This window comes from Ambystoma mexicanum, chromosome 7q, assembly GCF_040938575.1.
Source record: "Ambystoma mexicanum isolate Mex_15411 chromosome 7q, UKY_AmexF1_1, whole genome shotgun sequence".
In the NCBI taxonomy this organism is placed as follows: Eukaryota; Metazoa; Chordata; class Amphibia; order Caudata; family Ambystomatidae; genus Ambystoma; species Ambystoma mexicanum.
Genome location: NC_090941.1, coordinates 564,482,622 through 564,503,751, shown reverse-complemented (window position 1 = coordinate 564,503,751; position 21,130 = coordinate 564,482,622). Strand labels below are relative to the sequence as shown.

The 21,130-nt window shown below is 44.6% G+C and overlaps 1 protein-coding gene across 2 annotated transcripts in view; it reads left to right on the top strand.

The window, feature by feature from the left end:
• The window catches only part of ATP7B (ATPase copper transporting beta), a 1,159,214-nt gene that overhangs the window by 1,075,910 nt on the left and 62,174 nt on the right, over window positions 1-21,130 (top strand). For both annotated transcript variants that reach the window (XM_069640108.1, XM_069640109.1), the window contains exons 17-19: window positions 2,130-2,272; window positions 11,241-11,444; window positions 11,576-11,693. In XM_069640108.1, coding sequence (XP_069496209.1) covers window positions 2,130-2,272; window positions 11,241-11,444; window positions 11,576-11,693 — 465 coding nt within the window. The remainder of the gene's footprint in view (window positions 1-2,129; window positions 2,273-11,240; window positions 11,445-11,575; window positions 11,694-21,130) is intronic.

The window sequence follows — 21,130 nt, the reverse complement described above, 5'->3', positions numbered from 1 at the left end:
TGCCCCGGGCAGGTGGTGCCACCAGTGGAGCCAGGGCTGGAGAAAAGCCAGGTCACAGGGGCAGAGGTTTCATGCCTTGTGGATTATGGGCCAAAAAGCCTGGTAAGGCCCACAGCCTAATGACCCAGAGAGTCACCAGGAGGAAGAGGACCCCAGTGATACAGTACTCAGGGGGAGAATTCAGGCTATGGCAGAGGGACCATTGAGTACCTGGGGACAGCAGCTGATAGGGACAAGTCAGAGTATACTAGGAAGTTGCTGAAATGAGTCTGGGGTGATTTATTCCATTTATCATTGATACCGAGAGTGAAAATAGTTTGGCAGTCAGCAGACCTTCCTATCCAGACCAAAACGGGTGTGGGGTGTGGGGGTGTCTGCCCCCAAAATGTTCCATTGAGGTGTGCCAAGGCAAGGACAACTCCTAGGGTAGGAGGGACGACCACACAACTGCCCATTTAACCTGTTCTCCAGGCAGGACAGCCATGATCAGGACAGCCCTTGGGCATGTGGAGGAGCTATGAACCTTCCAATTCCGGGCCCCTTAAAGACCACCGGAGGTGATCTACCATCCCATGATGCGGCATGACAATAACAGGAAGTGGACTGTAACTAGAGTTTCAGAGGACCAGACCCTACCATGATGAAAATAGGGTGCCAGAACTGTAAAATTCCCTAGGACTGTGAATGGCTCTGATGGTCCTTGGCAACCCTGCTTTCGAGCCTATTCCCTAGACCTTTGAGCTCTGGACCATAGCTTCTTTTAAAGCAGGGAAGACATGCATTTGTTTAATCCTTCCAGACACTGCTTTGATAATAGAATGCTCCCTTCTGCTATTGTGTAAAGAAACGCTTGGTCTTGTAGAAGTTCTCACAACCTGTCCTCAAGCTCCAAAAGGTAGGGCGAGAGCCCAGGACTCTGGCCCAGTCAGACCTCAGAATACATTTTAGATCAATATAAGTGCAGGCAAGGAAGCAGAGGTTCTGCAGAACCAGCTTAAATTCAGTTTGAATAGGCCCTTTTGAAAAACTGTGTTTTAACTGCTTTCCTAAATTTCAGATGATTCTGTTGGAGCATCTGACCTGAAGGTAGCATATTCCACAGTTCAGGACTATCTACCATAAGGGTTCTTTTCCTGAACCTCTTCAATATGTATGCTCCATGTGGTACACAGTTTGAAGTCTGGGTCTTTGAAGTCTTTTCTGTCAGGATGAAGGGGCGTGAAGGCTGTCTGAAAAGGGAAGCTTGGCCGAGAGACTATGGGGAGGACGGATCCTTTGTACTGTTGCATGTTCCTATCCTGTTGGCCTTAAGGCTTCTCTTTCATTATTTGCCATGATGTGTAACCGCTTACTGTGTGTCAATACATTTGTGTTTAGAGGGCTGTATTGCAATATACCAGTGTTTGGTTCCTCCCCCTTTGTGACACATGTAAAACTGCTCTACGTGTTCCCGTATGTCAGCAGCGATCCCCGTTTGCACTCACCAGGCTCACATGCCACCTCGGCAGGAGCCAGCAAAGCTGCAGAGGAGCCACAATCAATCATAGAGTAGTGGAGTACGGAAGGTGGGACATCTACCTAGACCAAAGATTGCCCCCAATGTTTAAGAAGCCCCAGAAAGGAATCATCTGGGCAAATGAGAAAATGGAGACACAGAGCCTATTTGCTGGCTCAGCATAACAGAAACCAAAGCATAACCAATCCGGGGCAGCACAACATTGGTCCATGAAAGGGGAGACCTATATAAGGCCAGACGATGCTTCTAAAAACATACAAGCAGGTAGCCAAAACTGCATAACAGTTGTGATGTTTTGGAAAAATCTTTTAAAGATATTAGGAAGCTGGTGAAAGGTCTGTCTTTCATGTTTTGTTTTGTTTTGTTTCGTTTAGTTTAGTTTGTTTATTTGTATATCGCAGCTGAACCCTGGGGTAACTGGGCGCTTTAACCTTAAAGAGCAACATAGATTACAGAAAGTTGCACAGACGAAAAGACAGCAAGGGATAATACAGTACAATAAATAACATGAGGGACCAGGTTACAGAATGGTCCGTGATAAAAAGGGCAAGGAAAGTTATAATCGGACCAGGTTACACATGCTTTGCTAACTGCAGTCTTTCTTCCTTGTCAGGTGCACTGTGCGGAATGATTGCCATCGCTGACACGGTTAAGCAAGAGGCGGCCCTGGCAGTGCACACGCTTCAGGCTATGGGAGTGGACGTGGTGCTAATAACCGGGGACAACCGGAAAACTGCAAAAGCCATCGCTACTCAGGTAATCCAGACACACTTTTGGATGAAAATACCAACAGCAATGTAGATCTCAAATTAATTAATTAATTAATTAGTGAAGAAAGTCTATTGTCGGCAGTTCATTAGATGCCATCATTTTGTAACTGACACTTTCTCTGCAGTTTCACAAAGTACTCTTGCAACTATTTGTCTTCCAATTTTGAAATAATTGGCCTCTGCTTGTATTTTATTCCCTGAAACCCATATTATGCAAAAGACAGCTTGAATCTAATTTTCCAAGTCCCCAGTATGCTAAATCAAGCATAAAACAATGCATTAAGGATGTACCCATGGTTTTACACCTGATTGAGCACTAAGGGGGAATTTTACCTTTTTTGCCAGACGGAACCGGGCACCCTTATTCTTTCCACCTGCCAAAAACAAATGCCTTTAAAACAACCATGGCTGGCTAGTGGGGGCTATTTAAGTATACACCTTACATGGACCGAAAAACCCTAGCCAAACTGCGACTCTCTATTGGAAGCACTCAATGCCACCCTCAGCCTCCATCGACCGACACGGGCCTCTTAAACAATGCACCTGCAAACCCAAACCTTCAGCACCCTGATACACGCAAGAACTCAACCTCAGCAAAAGAGTCATCAGGAAACAAGAGAAAACCTGGTGCCGCTCTAGGACCGCATCTGATCTGGGGCTCCTCAAGGAACTTGGAGCAATGCGCCGACAACTAATCAACATAGCCAAGGCATCCTACCCAAGGGTCAAGTCCTAAAAATGTAAGTTTGGGGACTCATCAACAAACGCATTGCGATGTGACGTCACCAGAAATTAGCATATCAAGGTGAAATATGCACATTTCATTAAATTGGCTTTGTATAACCACCCAAATTGACAGGACGAATGGGATTTGCCTTTCATAAAATCCACACACAGACAAAACCAAAAGAGGATACTTTCTTCTAATAGTTTTTTGAAAACTTTAAAAGGGGTGCATATTTTAAACTCCAAGAACCAATACAAATGTTTTCCCTGGGACTTGCAGTACCAAAATGGGACATTTCACCTTTAGTTGTTTGTTATGTTTCATCAGGTTACATAGTGCAGTGGTGAAGTCTCTGACCCACAAATCTGCTGACTGAGGTTTCATTCCTGAGGTAGGCTTTAATTCGGACATTCAATGTTTCTCATTTTAGCTGGGAAGGGGACTGAGTCCACCCTCTGAATAAAGTGTGTGGACTCCGTTCCCCCGCGTGTACCCTCGACTTGAGCCCTAATTAGAACACCATAGCAGAAGCCGACAACAAAAGCAGAGCCCTCTTCAAAGCGGTCAAGCAATGCGTCAAGCTGCTTCCCACCCCTGCCATACCACACTCCAAGGAAAAATTCTCCGCCATCAACACCTTCTTCATTGACAAAATCAGCAAGATTTGCCAGCTCATAGAAACCAACTCTGCATCCACAGACCCAACAGAGGGACCTGGTAGAAACCATGGCCACCCTCAAAGCCACATTGTATACATATGACATTCTCCAAGCATCGATCCTCAAGACCCTCCCCACAGAAGCTCTCCTTCCCTACTGTGGGAAACCTGAAGGTGTCTCCCTAACTAGTCCCTGGGGATCTATCACCCAGGTGGCCAGGACACGGCCATCTCTTTAGATTCAGCTCCTGGGGGTGGACCAGTGAGGGAGGATCACCTGGATAGGGGGTCCTCAGGGCGTGGGACACTGACGGGTGCAATGTGGTATCCCTCTTCCTTCAACACCGTTTCCCCCATCCTTTTTCGCACGACGTTCCAAACAACTGCCCCCCCCTTTTCCAACACAAGCACTTTTACACAACACAAAGGACAAAGGACTAACACCAGAGCCGTTTACCTGACATGTCCCAATACAAGGAAACCCGCGTCCCCTGCACACTATCAACAAGAGGCTAAAAGCCTGTATAGAAGTTTTAATAGGTACAGTCAGTTACCTAGTAGTTTTCAAAGTTTTTAAATAAATTTAATTGCTTTGTTTAGCTCACAAAGATTATTCTTAAATCATCCAATTATTTCTTGACAACTTTTCTGTTTATCCAACAAACAGTAGTTTATCCAACAAACAGTAGTTTATTCATTTTATAACAACAAATCATAAATCACAATTTAATGTGGCCCAACGCGTTTCGAGTATCAATGTTCACTCTTCATCAGGGGCAATGTGTTCTGTATTCTTAACATTCAATACAATTTCTGTAGAAAAAAGTAATACATTAATTATCTAATACTATGTATTCATGTTTATACTTTTGAACCAAAACAAGGTACTTCATTAGTTAGATAGGAGTACAAAAAATGGCATCATCGCATGTTTTCAACCAATAACATTAGTTTAAGAGATTTAGTCTTGTAAAAAAGGATGAACTTATTCACCAAATGCTTGGGAGCCTATTGAGTTTGTAGACGATACCATCAATAGAATCGGAGTGTGATTGGTAAATTATTAAGAAAAAAAGTGGGGAATGGTGTAACAAGATCCTGTTCCTGTGCTATTTAGACATGCAAGAACTACAATGGTGACAAATGCCAAGCACCCATGGTGATTTATGAAGTGTAGAATAAAACCTAGACTCACTTCACGATGTCATGTAGGACACCCCCAGTAGTCTTTTAAAGGCATCAGTGTGAACTGGTTGTAGTATTCTAAAAAAGAGAAATAGCATGGCTATATTATAAAGAAAAGGTCAAGCCGCCTAAGAAAAGGTAGCCTTTAAGAATACTTACAGTACAAGAAGGTGACTGCTGGTAAGAGGTAGAGTATGGGCATTCTCCATCCGCACCCGAATGCCGGATAAGAGTGGTATGTATATTTATAGTCGCGAGTGACGTCACCCGCGCATGCGCGTGATGACGTCACGTCACGAGCTCCAATTCTGATTGGATTTAAGTGTAAACATGGTCGCGAGTGACGTCACCCGCGCGTGTTGCGTGATGACGTCGACGCGACCAACCTCACACGAAATAATCGTGTAGAGGGAATCATGGGAATTGAAGTTTGTTTTCCCATCGTACTGTATGTCAGACGGCAGCATCTCCTAGAACGCAGAATGTTTTCCTACTGGGAGGCAAAAGGTGGTAGTCCGCCTCGTTTGTCTGTAGATGAATCTGTATATGTACGGACGTCCCCTAGATGCACTAAATGATCGTGTATGAGTGTTTCTGTGTGTTACTCAAGGCTTGAAATAGTTGAAAAAAAGTGTTGAAAAAAAGTGTTATTGCACATAATAAATGTCACTGTGACCAGTGGGAGAGTGGGCAATGTATGTCCACAACCTAACTAAGTGTTGTTAGTGAGATAGAATAAATATTCAACAAAATAATAATAATTTGGTGAGCAAGTAATAAAAACAAAATAAGATAAATCGTCTTAAATACAAAAGACTTCCATGCATTTTTCAAAAAATGGTATCAGAACACAAATAAAACTGTGTATCTAGATGAATCTGACCCGTGAATGGGTGTACATTCTAAAAATCAAAGTATACACTTGTAATAATTTTATATGTCTATTATATTCCATTTGAACCCAGAATTTGAAGGGTTTTTGGTAAGTTTGAGCCAAGTTTAATGAAGTTTGAATGAACTGTAAAAAGTTGGAAGGGGGAGACCAGCTGCAAAGGGAAACCAGCACCACGTGGGTGCTAATTCAAGAGACTCTGGTCGAGCCCATATGAGAGAAACTACAAGTACCAGAAGGCCGTAGGAGGGCCAGCGAAGTAGGTCAAAGTGGTCATACAAAGGGTTGAGCTAAATCCCCGTACAATCGAAAGACTTTCATCTACAAGCACTTTGAAAGCAAGGGAAGTGAATCGCACGTTAAAAGAAAACAAGGGAAGTGATTCCCACATTGAGGGAAAGCAAGGGACGTGAATCCTGCATCGAGAGACAGCAAGGGAAGTGAATCCCATAAAACTTGAGAGTAAAGTGAATAGGAAGTTGAGAACTGTCTGCACCCAGAAGAAGGGGACCCAGGGGTGAACCCATCACCAAGCGAATATTGGAAACTTCATTTGTTAAAGGAACTTTTGTTTTTGTTAGCTGTACACGACAGGCACTCGAAGGCAAGAGACTTTCAAGTGAGAAGAGACTTAGCCATCGACCGTCCCGTCAGCTGCCATTGGAACTATTGTCTCGTGCTGGAGAGGCCCGAGACTGTACTGTACTCCAAGCTCCCATCTTACCCTGTGGCCAAAACGTGGGAAAGGGAGACCCAAGCTACAGCAACCTGACATATTTTTTCGGAACACTTCTTTCTTTTCTTGAGAAATATCCCACACCCCTTTTTTGTACTAGTTGTGAGGTTGGCAATAGGTTTCTTAGTATAAGCCCTTCTTATTTTGATACAATGCCACTCGGACTGCCTTATTCTTCATTTTATGGTCGACGCTTGCTCCCATCTTAGATTTAGGTTTAGAATAGGCGTTTTTCCACCCTGCATACAGAATTCATTGTCCAGTAAACACCCTTGAACTGTGATCACTTGTCTGTCTTACTTGTTGTCACCATGAGTTCCTCACACTAACTGGAGATCATCAACAGCTCCCTAACCCAAGGCACCTTCCCATCAAGCCTAAATACAGGACAAATCCTCCCTCTTCTAAAGAAACCCACTCTGGATCCTGAAAAATCCTCCCTCTTCTAAAGAAACCCACTCTGGATCCTGACAACCTAGGTAACTATCGCCTCACCACGAATTTACCCTTTCTAAGTAAGATCATCGAGAAAGCGGTAGCCACACAACTGCAGCAACACATCGACACCAATAATCTCATCCAAACGTACCAGTCTGGGTTCAGACCCAGATGCAGCACAGAGACAGCAACCAAACAGGTGATTGACGATGCCCTCAACATCCTTGACGACGGCCCCCCTACCTCCTGGTTCTAGTCGACCTCTCGGCTGCTTTTGCAACAGTAGGCCACCAGAAACTTACAGGCACCCGACATCAAAGCATAGTCATTAGCCACCAAGTACTATGCCAGCTCAAGCCCTACCTCACCAACCGCCAGCAGTTTGTTCAAATGCACTCCTCTAGATCGCCAATGCTACCAGTAACCTGTGGAGCCCCGCAGGGTTCCATCCTCTCCCCAGTGATCTTCAATCTTGACATGGAGCTGCTGGTAGCCCTCCTAGCCACACACAACATCCACATCCACCAATATGCCGATGACACACAGCTATACCTCAAGACCGACTCCATCAAGGACATTCGTAGGCTCAAAACTTGCCACTTGCTGATCCAGTCTTGGATGTCCAGTGCAAACTTGAAGCTCAACCTCTCCAAGACCGAATTCCCACTCCTCACCAACAGCACCGAACACCCTGACATACAGACCTGGCTATATACCATGAACTCTGAGGGCTTCACATCCGAGCTCACCTCCTGCGCCAAGTCCATCGGGTTCAACATCGACAAACACCTCTCCTTTAAGACACACACAGCTAAGAAATCTCAGACAGCCTGGTATCAGATCTCCCTCCTGTGGAAAGTCAAGCCCTTCCTCCGGACAGCTTTTGATCCACTGTTCAAGCACTGGTCCTATCCCACCTGGATGGGGGCAATGCACTTCTCGGAAGCCTCCCATCGTCCTCGCTTGTACCCGTGAGAAGTGCCCTACACGCGGCTGCACGCCTCATCAAGGGTCCACCCAGATACAACCACATCACCCCAGCCCTTATCGACCTTCACTGGCTCCCACTGCACGCACAAATCACCTTCAAGTCTTGCTGCATCATCTATAAGTCAGTCGCTCTCAAGTTACTAAACTACCTCACGGAAAGACTCAGCATCTCCAGCGGACAGCGCATCACCAGAAGCCAGTACACATGCAGACTTGAAATCTGCTGCTGCAAAAAGGAAAGGACTAGAAAACAAGCCCTCTCTGCCTACGCACCAAGACTATGGACCCTCCTTCCTGTCAGCATTAGACTTGCCCCCACGCTCCTACAATTCATAAAATAACTCAAGACCCCCCCCCCCCTTCAAGGGATCTCTCCTCCTCAACACCTAGGTCATGACGTCGCCCCTCGTGCCACCTGACTCACTAGACACCACCCACCCCTCTCATCCCCGCCAGCCCCTCTGTGCTCCTCTGTATCCTACCCCCGCTGTATATCTGTTCTGTTGTTACCTATAAAAAGCGCTCCGTTATGCATCTGTACTGTTGTATCCCACTGTAAAGCACTCTGTTATGCATCTGTATTGTTGTATGCCTCTGTAAAGCACTCAGTTGTTTCTCAAAGCTAGGTATGCACTCAATAAATACCATAATAATAATAATAACATGATATTTGGGGCCTGTGATCAACCAAAGGGTGTCTCGCCCAATAGTCCCAGCGATCTCTTTCTCAGGTGGCCAGGGCACAGCCATCGTTGTGGATCCAGACCCTGGGGGTGGACCAGTGAGGGAGGAACACCTGGGTGAGGGGTCTTCGGGAAGTGGGGGTGAGGCAGCCAATGGTGAGACGCAGTATTCTTCTATTTTTTGTTCACCTTACCCATCCTATTTTTTAGGATTCTCTGATGTCCAACCCCCCCCGCCCCTTTTTACAAACCACTGGGCCGAGGAAGAGGGTGATTGAGAGTAATAAGACTAACTCTTATACATCGTACTGGAAATGTCCCGCTAATCGGGTCAGGAAAAGGCAAGCACTTGACACTTAAGTGCTTACACCTGATACCAATTAGCTTTCCTCACACAGATAAAAAGCAGAACATAGAGACACACTCTGAGCAAGGTGGAACACGAGTAAGATCAGAACTTTCGGGGCAAAGGCGAACCTACTGGAGCAGAGCGACGGACCAAGGGATGGGAGCAGCAGGTCGAAAACCACAGGAGGTCCCTACGGGAGGTCATTGCCTCCAATAGGCCGCGAAAGATGCATGGAGAAGGCCAAATCCCAAATCAGAAGGGTGCATTGTGTTTCAAGGACGCCAGCGACCCTCCCAGGTGAACGGCAGAGTTAGGGAGGCAAGGCCAAGCCTGTGGTACTAAACCTTGACTCATGTATTGGAAATCATAAAACCAAGAAAGAAATGCACACAGCCGGTGAGTTGGCAAGTGACCTGAGAGACCAGTGTTTGTTAGAGAAATTTTGAAGTGGCAATATTATATCACAAGTGAAGGCTACATGTGTGTGGATGAGATGCAAAGAAAGGCAGACCTGTGAATGAACTTTGAAGTAAGGACAGCTGTGAAATCAGCGATACGGAGTAACGGAGTGATCCGGCCAAAGGAAATAGCCCACTCGAAAGTCTCTGTGAAAGGCGCATTGTTTGTAGCGATAAAGTGAATGAACTGTAAAAGCGAAGTAAGCAAAATTAACCCTCAGAGAAGGGTAGAGTACAAAGTTGAATATCGAACTTTGAATCAAAGTGGTCATGCTGAGGTCTATAAAGTAAGCCACGCACATTCGAAAGTCTATTACATCCAATAACGGTCTGAGCCTGACTGAGGGAGACCCGAAGTGTAATAATCTTGGTGAAGGCAGTCCTCTTGCCATTATTGTTGAACTTTGTTTTGAAACGTTTGGGCCCGACAGAGGGGGGCCCACGTGAACTATATTGTGAAAGGCCTTAGCCCGGCAGAGGGGGGCCCACGTGAACTTTGTTGTGAAAGGTCTAAGCCCGACAGAGGGGGACCCACGTGAACTTGGTTGTAAAAGGTCTGAGCCCGACAGAGGGGTACCTACGTGAACTTTTTGTTGAAAGGTTATTTGGAAGTCTGGAAAGAGACACTTTAACGTGAAAGACAAGGTGGACCTCGACCCACGTTTTGGAGCTGTTTTGTGTTGAAACCCCAAGCCAGAGTGTGTCATCCTGCGTACAGGGGCCGACTTACTCACTTACTCCGTGGTGTCCAGCGTGGGGAGGAGAGCTGATTCAGCCACATTTATTCTTTATATTTGAACATCGATTTTTCCTTTATATATATATTTCCTTAATACACCTTTTGTACAAGAGATAGGGCAGGCATTAGGTTTTGTTAGCATAGGCCATTTTGATTTGATGGACTTCACTAGGAGTGTTTTGTTTATTATTTTATGGTCGAGACTACTCCCACCCTAGTTATAAGGCAGAAAAGGAGTTTTTCCAAACCCCTAATCTTTAATAAAGGTTTTCAAATTGTACCTTTTGTGTCAGGGTCATACTGGTGATACCAGGCCCCCTTGCCTTACTGCTGGGAAACATAATCAGAGGCACCAATGAGGTATTGAAATTAAAATGAAGTCAAAAGAATTTAGCGAGGCAGCTAGAATGGGGCTGAAACACTTAATGTTTGCAGAAAAGCTATTAATCTATCTTTAACAGGAGGGTGATAATGTTAGGAATGCCTGAATAAAACAGCAGCCAGGTTATAAGACTGTTGCTGGGAAAGTGACAGGCCTGAGGGCGCCACAAAGGCAGCCTGTAATGTGTGCTCTGCAGTGTGCCTTCTTTTGGCATGGCCCTTTGGGCACTCGCCGTTTTGGCACGGCACATTGGCCACACTGGTCTTTTTGGAGCGTCTGTTGGGCGCAGCTAGCCGGGAGCAGGGACCTAGCAGCGCTGTATGTTCCCTAAATACACTGTCATCTTTAACACTAATAAAGCTTGTGGTTAGCATGCCTCTCCCCTCTCCAGCAGGTATTTTCAGACTCTGGGAGAGGGTATGTATTACGTCTTGCAGAACTCTTCTGTATTAGTGCAAAACAACTTCAATCGGAACTTGGACGCTATCAACACTCTTAACCTTCACATTGGCTCATCAGATAATTTAATAAACCTGCCTACTAAGTTCTTCCCTCAAAGCAGTCTCAAGCTTTGTTTGACTAGTATTTTATGTATTCCCATTCAAAATGTCTACATGCTGATCCCTTCATCATCCTGCTTGATCAACGATACAATTAATTTATTCATCACTGAATGTAGCAGCGTTTTTGTGCGCCATCTGTTTTTATTTCTTGTAGGTTGGCATCAAGAAAGTCTTTGCAGAAGTTCTACCCTCTCATAAAGTTGCAAAAGTAGAGGAACTCCAGAGAGAAGGGAAAAGGGTGGCCATGGTTGGAGATGGGGTGAATGATTCTCCGGCGCTGGCAAGAGCAGATGTCGGCATTGCAATTGGGACAGGCACTGATGTCGCCATCGAAGCAGCAGATGTTGTCCTCATCCGCGTATGTTATTCTGAGCAGTAGGCGTTTCTCTAACGACCTGTGCTTTATTTTGTAATATTGTGTTTGACATAATAATAGGCTAGAAAGATAGGTGGTAAGCCTAGGAGTAACTTTGCATGCTTTCCTTGCAGAATGATCTAATGGACGTGGTGGCCAGCATTGAGCTTTCCAAGAAGACAGTAAGAAGAATACGAATCAATTTTATATTTGCCTTAATATACAATCTTCTTGGTGTACCCATCGCTGCAGGTAGGCAAGTTTCATTCATTTGTTTGTCGTGTATGTCCGACTAAATAAGTGTGCACTGCCTGGAGGTACCCACAAAAACATGATTTAAAGTTCTAAGAGAAAACCAGTAACATTTCATGTTTTGGGAAAAGTAGCTATTACTATTTACAACTGCATATCAAATCCAGACTGCAATCAACTCAAGAGAAAAAAAGGACTGGGGAATGGTATAAAGGAAAGACTAGAAAGTAGTGGGAAAAATGATTGGCGGTAAAGAGCAACAGATGGTGGGGTCTTGAAAGGAAACTGTGAGAGACTCATCTTTAATAAAGCTAGGACATGGTGTACTTGAACCCTTGGAGACAATACAGTCAAAATCACTCGAACAGCCACCTTTCTTTACAGAGACTGGTGACATTTTATGTATTAACTCTTATCACTCAGGCATTCTCACAAGGTGAAAAGGCTGACTTAATTTATATGACACAATTCTGTAAAACATCTTTATCGTGGATTATGAATATTGGGGGTACCCTTAAAATGAGGACATGTCACTGTAAACACAGCATTACTGTCTAGTTTAAAGATCATAATCAGGCTGATTGTATTATCCATAAAGCACATCTTAGGAAATTTAAAGCAGCTATCATCAATGCAAAAAAAAATGTAAAAGCACATGGCAAGGAGATTGAGCGAGTAGAGAACTCCACAAAGCATTTTTTTTTCATATGTTATGAAACCTTCACAAGCCTAGTCCCTTAACCCTTTGAGTGACCTTAGGAAATGTATATGTACACCCTACACAAGGTCTTGTTTAGCCACGAGGCATAGACATAATTTGGGGATGACGGTGGCAAGAAGTCCTGTAATTTGCTGGTGGGGTGGTGGCTGAAAAGTCGTGTGCCCCTTTCGCCAGCAAGTGCCAGGTGCATTTTATCTTGAGCTAGAGTTCTTGGCATCTGTGGGCAGGCGCTCAAAAGGTCAATAACCCATTTAACACCCACTACTGAGTAGCGCAATCATATACAAATGTATACAAAGATAAAAATGAGTATGATCAGGAACAATTTTAAAAAACAGCACTTTTCCCTTTTTGCTTGCACTACTCCTGTGAACATGCAGGACGTTCATTTCATAAGCAGTGACGAGGCTTCCAGGAATTATGACAACACTGTACAGATTACTGTGATGAATCGTGGGAATGTATCTGTTCTCTACAAGAGGGAGCCCCCCCCTATGAGGCTAGGGGAGTTAGCCCACTCTGCAATACCCTCCATAGCGGTAGCGGCAAGAGGGAGCTCACCCGGAGAGACTCCCCCTTTGGGGACAAATACTCCTGTTATGATGAGGAACTCCCTAAAACCCCAATTCATAATATCTCTGAAAACATCTATTGTGGAACCATGCAGAAGGAAGAAACCTGTATGTGTTATTGTTACACAGAAACCCAAAATATCCTTGAAAAATGTAAAATCCCATTCCACCGGGACAAAGAAACCAATCAAGAGTAATAATGAGGGATCAGGATGTATGCCGGGGAATTCACAGGCACACATCATACATACGAAGGGAGGAGACTCGCAACAGGAAAAGCCAGCGAGTTTCAGAGGGCTGGTGTTACCGTTTACTGCAAGATAAACAGACGCACGGCATCATGCATGGAGAGAAGGAGAAATAGATGATCTGCATCTACACAGAGAGAAGGAAAAGAAAGAGATGTGCAGCGTATTAACAATGCGAGATAGAGAAAGTTGGACATGTGACGTAGAGTAGACTGTGAAACTGAAACTGACGTAAAGCGTCTTACCTGGTGTAAGACGAGGGCACCAGACAGTCAGGCAACGTCCTGGAGTATCAAAGGAGAAAAATATTCCAAAGGTGGTGGCATGACCACAAAAGCCTTGTGGTGAACCAGGAGTCCCACAAACAACGCTGAAACCAGCCTGCAGAGAAAACTAGGAAATGTACCTATATAGGAAGTACCGTATAGTCATCTTTAATACCAATAGGGAAAAGAAAATCTGACAATACAGAGAATCAGCCCTAACCCACAAGAGGTCCCAGTGATGTTACCTCAAGAAGACACAGGCAAAGAGGAAATCGGGAGACCCGGGAGGGGTGATGATAATCGTTATGGGACTAATCCTACTCGTCCCAGCCAAAGTAAAGAGACTGTGATACTTGAACCCAGAAGGGGTAGTGATAATCGTTATCCAATTGATCATACTCATTGCAGTCAAAGTCAAGAGATTGTTATAATTGAATCAAGAGGAGAGACACTTATACTTAAACCAAGAGAAGTGAGCAAGGATCTGTAGAGTGCGCCTCTAATCGCCTTAACCGAAAGCGGGGTCCCCACTTAAGGAACAAGTGCATGTTTGTACGTAAAGAAAGTTGATTGTACAACCATCTGGGGAGCAGCTAGATGACTCTATTGAGCCAAACTAACAAAAGTCTCATCGAACCGCAAATGTTGACACATTATATACATTTTTGCACAGTTCAAATACTCCCATATTTTTTTTACAAACCACCGCCCCCACAATATTTGATAAAACCTCTACAAAGAAATCCCATCTTTCTCCATTTCTTCTATTCTCATTGGCCACTTGTTATCTGTAACATCTCTGCTACGTGCACGGCAGGCGTGGAGGTTGCTACACCGTGTGTCACTATGGAAATGCTGGAGGAAGTTGTCCCATTCCAACAGGGCCAGCATTCGCGTACCCGGAACACGGATGTCATTACATTTGTGTCAGTACCGGAAGAACGCAGCTTCGGCAATATAGACACGGAAGAACAGGTAGGCTGTGCGTTGCAATTGCTTTCCATTGTTGCTATACGCTAGTTAATTGGTTTTCTCTTGCTCGGCTTGCCGCGCTTTTCGGTTCTACCTCTCTGCCTTTTGCCTTTCCGCTTGCCGCACCTTCGGGTCCTCGCGGCTTCTATCTTCTCCCTCGCTCCTGGTCTCAAGCTTCTTGGCAGTCTCTCCCCGTTCTATCCTAGATTCCAGTCTCTGGCTCTCTCTGTGGTTTCCCCCCGTCAGCGTTCCTGCCTCGCCCTCGCCAGCCTCCATATACAGTCTATTATCCTTTCTGCTTCTCAGCTGCTGCCTGCAATCTTCTCCCTCATTGATTCGGATTTGCCGGATTGTTTGGACGTGATCTGCTACGGCTTCTGCGATCTGCAACAGCTACAGTGAACTGGTCACCATGCATTCCAGACAGGTTCCCCCCCGACCCCCTTCCACCCAGAGTTTTTTTTCCTTGAGACCCAGCTCTCTGGGTGGCCTCCTTGCCTCCCAGTTTATTATACTGGGTTGGCACGGTGGCGGATGGAGTGAAAGGCCTTATCTCTTTGCACCGAAAGTCAACAAACCAAATAAGGTGAGATCCGATACTGACATTATCTTAACTACTATCTTCAGATCATATTCATAGCACACCCCTTTTTGGGATTCATCCGGGGTAGGTGGTGACATCATCAAACAGTCAAACATTTGTGTGCAAACTAAATTCATTACTAATAACAACTGGCCTGAGCCTTTTAACCTTAAACATAATTGCATATGGTTTGCATACATACTTCAATCGATATGAAGGAGGCATTAGTAACCAGATTCTCTTTGAACTGATGGTAGCTATCTCATCCGCCCCGGCTTACTGGCCTCATCGAAACATTGTAATCTAAATGATTACCATTTCAACATGCACAGCACATCTGAAAATACAATTGAAACCCACGGGTATGAATTACTTTGGCCTCGAGTGCCGCTTCACACCATGGTTTATTGCTGGTCAAAACAAATGGCCGAAACCCTTCTACATGATCCCATGTACTTAAGATTACATCTGCTTTCTGCGATACTATCAGGCCATAAAAACCATGACCGGTTTCTTTAGCTGAGCTGACAATCGGCTCATAGTTACTTATTAACCCATCTTCTGGTTTCTGAAACTCTGCAAAACCAATTTCTCAAAGTCAAACCCTGACTGCTGTGTTTTAATCTATTTGTAAAAAAAGACCCACTAAATGTAGATTTTATAAATTCCTAGTGTATGTATATCAGTGTGCATTTTTGTTTAACTGTCATATTTCTTCACAGTGGGTTCTCTATGGCCAGTCCTCTTCCTTGCATGCGCATTATGAAAACTCCTTTTTGATCACGTTTTATATTTCACTTGTTGGTTTTGGCATTTGTCTTTCTACGCACGTGCAAAGCTAATATGTATCAATTTACCTAAAATGTAACACTAAATAACATATCCCATTCACACTTAACTAGTCTGGATACATATGAATTTGCAACATCGCGCCCAGTTCGCTGCACCCCCTGTCATAAATATGGCACGTGCAACATGAACCCCCCTTTATCATGGGATCTGTTCCTAACCACCCCAGCATCCCCCCGCCCCTTAGTTAATACTTTAACTAACAAATCATATTCCTGTACTTGGGGAACAACCCTACAATCATCTTTCATACCGGTCCCAATATGGGCATACTCCTCTGCTGATCAAACCCAACTTGTTCCCCCACCATTTCCACAATATACCCACTGCTCCACACAATCACTGCTTGGTGGAGGACACAAACCAGCTTCATTCTGAGTACCCCTGTGAGATGAAATAGTAGCAATTCTAGCTTTGAATAGGGTCACAGTCGTCATAGCAGCTGCTCTCAGTACCTGGACAGAACAACATTGTAAGGGCATTTGGCAAGAACAGAAGATAGTCAGAAAAAAGACCAAAATAGGTAGAAGAATCTTCACAGCGAGGCTCATCCAAGACAGCACCCAGGAGAAAAGCCAATCTAACCATGAATCATTTGTAATTCCTGTCTCATTTTCCAGGATCACTCTGAGCTTATGCAAGGCAGCAATGGTTTGGGTCAAGGTCCCATTCTCTGAATCATTGGGAGGCACAAATGTGCAGCACGTACTCCCAATTTATGACACCCACCCACCTACATAGCTGCCAGGAGGTCGAGGATGTAACAATTCTGTAAAGTTATGAGCCTCTGGGCCCATAGCTCCTCCTTGATGGCACTGAACTCTGACTCGGATGAATTGATATGCAGCAAAAGTTTATATTTGGTCACCTGAAGCCACTTGGCATTTGTCACGGTTTGGATGCCAGGTGCCAGAAGAGAAGAGAAGAATGTCTCTGCATGACAAAACAGTCAGTTATGCTCAGGAATGTCCATTAAGGCTTTTGATTATGCCGCTGAAAGGTAATTGGAACGCTTAGTCCGTTGCAATAGTTCCTGCTTCCTGTCGTTGAATGAAGTCATTGATTTGTCCATATGTGCTGATGAATGGGACTGTGAGGGGTCAGTAATGGGAGAGTCACAACTGTGTTTAGTTTTCTCAAGATTCAACATTATATTGTACACAAAGTTATAAAATAAACGCTTACTAAACCTACTGTACCAGGGGATTCCCTACCTGGTCTAGGATCTAACGGAAAACCGCCGAGCATTCACAAAACTAACCCTCACACTAAACAACATAAACATTCAAAGCAAGATTAAAACAACATAAATAAAAGGTTACCAAACAACCAGTTATTTGGATGTTTTCTACTGGTCCTGAGCAGATCCTGATCCCCAGGAATGTCCCAAAGTCAATTTCTTCCAAGGAAAAGAAAGTCTTAAACAAAGTCTTGAAAAGTTCCAAAGAAAAAAGGTTCACACAAATACAAATCCAGTGGTATAATCCTCTTCTTTGCTTGATGAAAAGAGTCCCTTTTCCAGTTCCACAAATAAAACAACAGCACCAATGGGGGTTCCTGGATGTCTTCCTTCCAGGAAAGAATAGGTAAAGATGAAGACACACGTGCCACTTCTGCTTGCATCAACTCCTCTGCTTTCAACTTCTGTGGTGTCTTTTATACATAGTTTGTCAGGATGCTTCTGATTAAGGTTTTTTCTTTCTTCGGCAACTCCCTTCTACTAGTGAAACTGCGAGCAGACTCCTTTGCCCCACAGTTGACCTTTGCTTCTACTTCTTCCAGCTGTTACAATTCTGACAAGAATATTGACAACCACAGTTCTACTGCTGCTGCTGCAACTTCTAATGTTCGGCAAATGTGCTGCTACTACTGCAACTTCAACATTAGGCATCTTCTACAAGACTTCTTCAACTTATACAGGCTGGCAAGGCGCTCTTTTCTCGTATATGGCAAGAAAGGCAGCGTCTTTGCCTCTGTCTTGCAGCTACCACAAAATCTGCCTTTAGTTTTTAGACCATTTCTTCTCCACTCGGATAGTCTCATCCATGCAGAATTAAAATCAGCTTCTTTTAACAAGTACCCAGCTCCCTTCCCCATCTTCATATACGCATTTTCCTCTAATAGTTATCCCAAATCTTCTGTGCCACTCTTCCAGCTTTGGATAACCTTGTCACTTATTCTAGAGGACTGTTGGGTAACAACAACTTCAATGACCCCAGAATAATGGTGTATATTTATTAATTGAGCGGGATTCACTCTTATAGCGTTCACTCTATGGGCTTGGGTAAAGCGTGTTCTTGGTTCAGCTTCAGCCACTTATATGACTTCTACTTCAGTGTTTTATATGTTACAAGATGTGGACTTCTTAATGAAAACAAAATAAGGCACACACGATTTTGTTTTATTCTTGAACTGCCAGTTCAAAGAGATGCGCATTCCCACTTTTAGGTCAACGTTCAGCTTGCAAGGTCTCGGGAAACATTGTACCATGTGCGGCCTCTTTAAATGGTCCTTGTACCATTTCGGGAAAGCCTGTTCTATTTCAGTTGAGTTTACCAGCAACGTCTCTATGTTAATAAGAGCCACGCGACCGCTCTTCAACAAGTTTGTTGGAATAATGGGGAAAAGAGGTGATTTCACTACACGCATGCACATCAACTTGTTAACATAAGCGTGTGTTACATTTCCCTCATTAGAAAGACTTCCCACTTTTGCGAAAAACGTCTTCTCAATTAGATGTATACATGATTGCGAATATAGCTGGATACAGGTACCGGCAAGGTATTTCTGTTCAGGAGTATAGTGCTTCCTTTTTCCGACTTCCCCCATTACAACGATTGCGGGCTGCTTCTGCTTCCCGGCTTGGTTTCTTCTTATGCTACTACTACGGGCACTCTTGGGACCCACACCCCTCTGCTGCATGGATGTCTCTGATCCAGCCTCATCAAGGGAGTGTCTTCCACTTCCCAGTGACCCTCGGCTTGCTTCTGCACACAGGCCTTGGGAGAAGGCACAACTTCAGCTCTTCATTCACAGCAAGTAGGCGCACCTGGAAAGACTGCCTGTTTCTTCCATTCCCTCCCAATTATGCCACAGCCAAACCGGGTTTGTGAGCACATGACCAACTGAGAGCCTGCAGGTGAAATCTGCCCTTCCTCTGCTCCGGCGTCCCTTCTCTGGTCACACTTCCTTGTGAACTGCCAGCCTCATGTTCTGCTTCTTCTACTTTTGATACTGCCGACCTTCCACTCCTGCTCCAGCTTCTTTCTACCGCTCCACCCTGGTGCAGCCTTTTATGCCCCTCAGGTGGTTTGATTGGTTTCAGGTACAGGCCCTTAGGACTAATTGTCTGACCTTGCCAAAAGCTATTAGGCTTGCCTGCCTGACCAGGACGTCTACATGCCTCTTCAGCCATCTTATTCATCACAGTCCCTGAGGGATTCTGGGACTTGCAGTTCATTTTAGGAAAATTCAATTTCTCCACGTCTTTAAAATGGCCAAAGGCCATCAAAAGGGCAGGTTTATAGGGAAAGTTAACAAGGGGTTCATCCCAGTCTTACTGGTCTGATTCCAACCACCCCATGTGATCCTCCCACAGTACACCACCCCCACGATCAGAGAGCGCTGCCTTACCCTGGCCACATGAAAAGGGTCCCAGATCAGGTTCTTGGGGGGAATCCCATCAGATTCTCCACATAACACTAGGGGCACAGAAGAAAAGGGGGCACAGATGTGTCTTGGGCAATACTTGGGCCAGGATCAAGTGTTCCTCAGGGATTTTGAAGATTGGCATGTGGAATGTAGAGAAACTGCACACACCTCACCCGGCTGGAGGCAACTTCCTGTAGGCCTATAATCCATATGTCCAAAAAATGTCCAGAAGGGCAGCTGTACCGCCAGCCAAATCAGTGATGCAAAGCGTGCAGCTGCAGTTCCCATTTGACCAATGGGCACCGTGCCATCGCCGTTAAAACACAGAGAAAAATGAGTACGTGTCTGTATCTTTCTGGCTCCTTGAGCCATGTCAGATGCTGCAAATAACCTTGCCACAAAGGTCCACATTCTTGGTTTATAAGTGTCAGCCATTATTTAGAGAATCCCCTCTGCAACCGTTCACCCCTTGCTCCAGCGGTTTTTAGAAAAAATAGCTCCTTCTAAACTCAATTGAACTCTTTGTATGCACCGAACATTCTTCTGCTCCTTGCGATCTGTGGTCGAACATTCTTCATCAATGGGTATAATGGATGCTGTAACTGATTACCCTTTAAACTGCCCTCTGACCCTGTTCAATGCTAGGTGCACTAGGCATAGTATGTCTGCTATCTCTACTTCATTTGGGATAAATACCCTAAAGAAACATGAGCGGTGAGAGAGCAAATGTAGCAATATCCCACTGATCTCTCTCTCCCAGCCTTCCTCATATGGCTGTACCATACATTGTCTACTGTGAAACCATTTGCATTTGTTGTGGGATCTATTTCATCACCCCCCTTATCCAAGAAATCAACATAAATACTTATTCTTATTCTTGGCAATACATTCTCAGATTCTTTAAAACTAGAGAAAGTTAAAATTCCTATATTTACACGTGTCATCTTTGAACATGATGGCAAAAGAAACTCAAAGTACATATGAACACTCAATGTAACATATATCATGACTTTGAATATTTTCTTCTTTTCCTAAACAAGGAGATTCAAGTCTCAGATTTCTGTTTGCACTCCCCATTTTCCACTGGAATGAACTATGGATTGTTAGGGCATATTTGACCTGCTCCTGTGGAGGGGTGCCGGTATTCCTTCAGGTCTCACTAACGTGGATCCAGCTCTTGTTGCCCTCCACCTTCACAACAGTCGGAGTCACATAAATGACCCAATGCGACCCATGGAAATGCCACTCATTCCAATGGCATACGAAGATCTGCAAGTACATTTGGTCAACTGGGAGTAGTTGTTGCCTGTGCTGATTGTCAGTTGCCTTGTCGCTTTCTCCTGTAGACTGTTGGTGAGAGGACACAACCTGTGAAGATATGATCTTGACACTTTTGGTTAAAGCCCTAAGGTTCTTCCTAAACTCCTCACCTAGGCCCTATGGAGTCTTGTGTGCCTCTGATGCCGTAGGTGAGAGAGGTGTGTATAGCCTACGTCCCATCACGGTGTCGTGGGGGTCAAATTATGTTCTTTTCCTGCCTGATTTCTCAAATAAAACAGTGCTAGGGTCAGACAA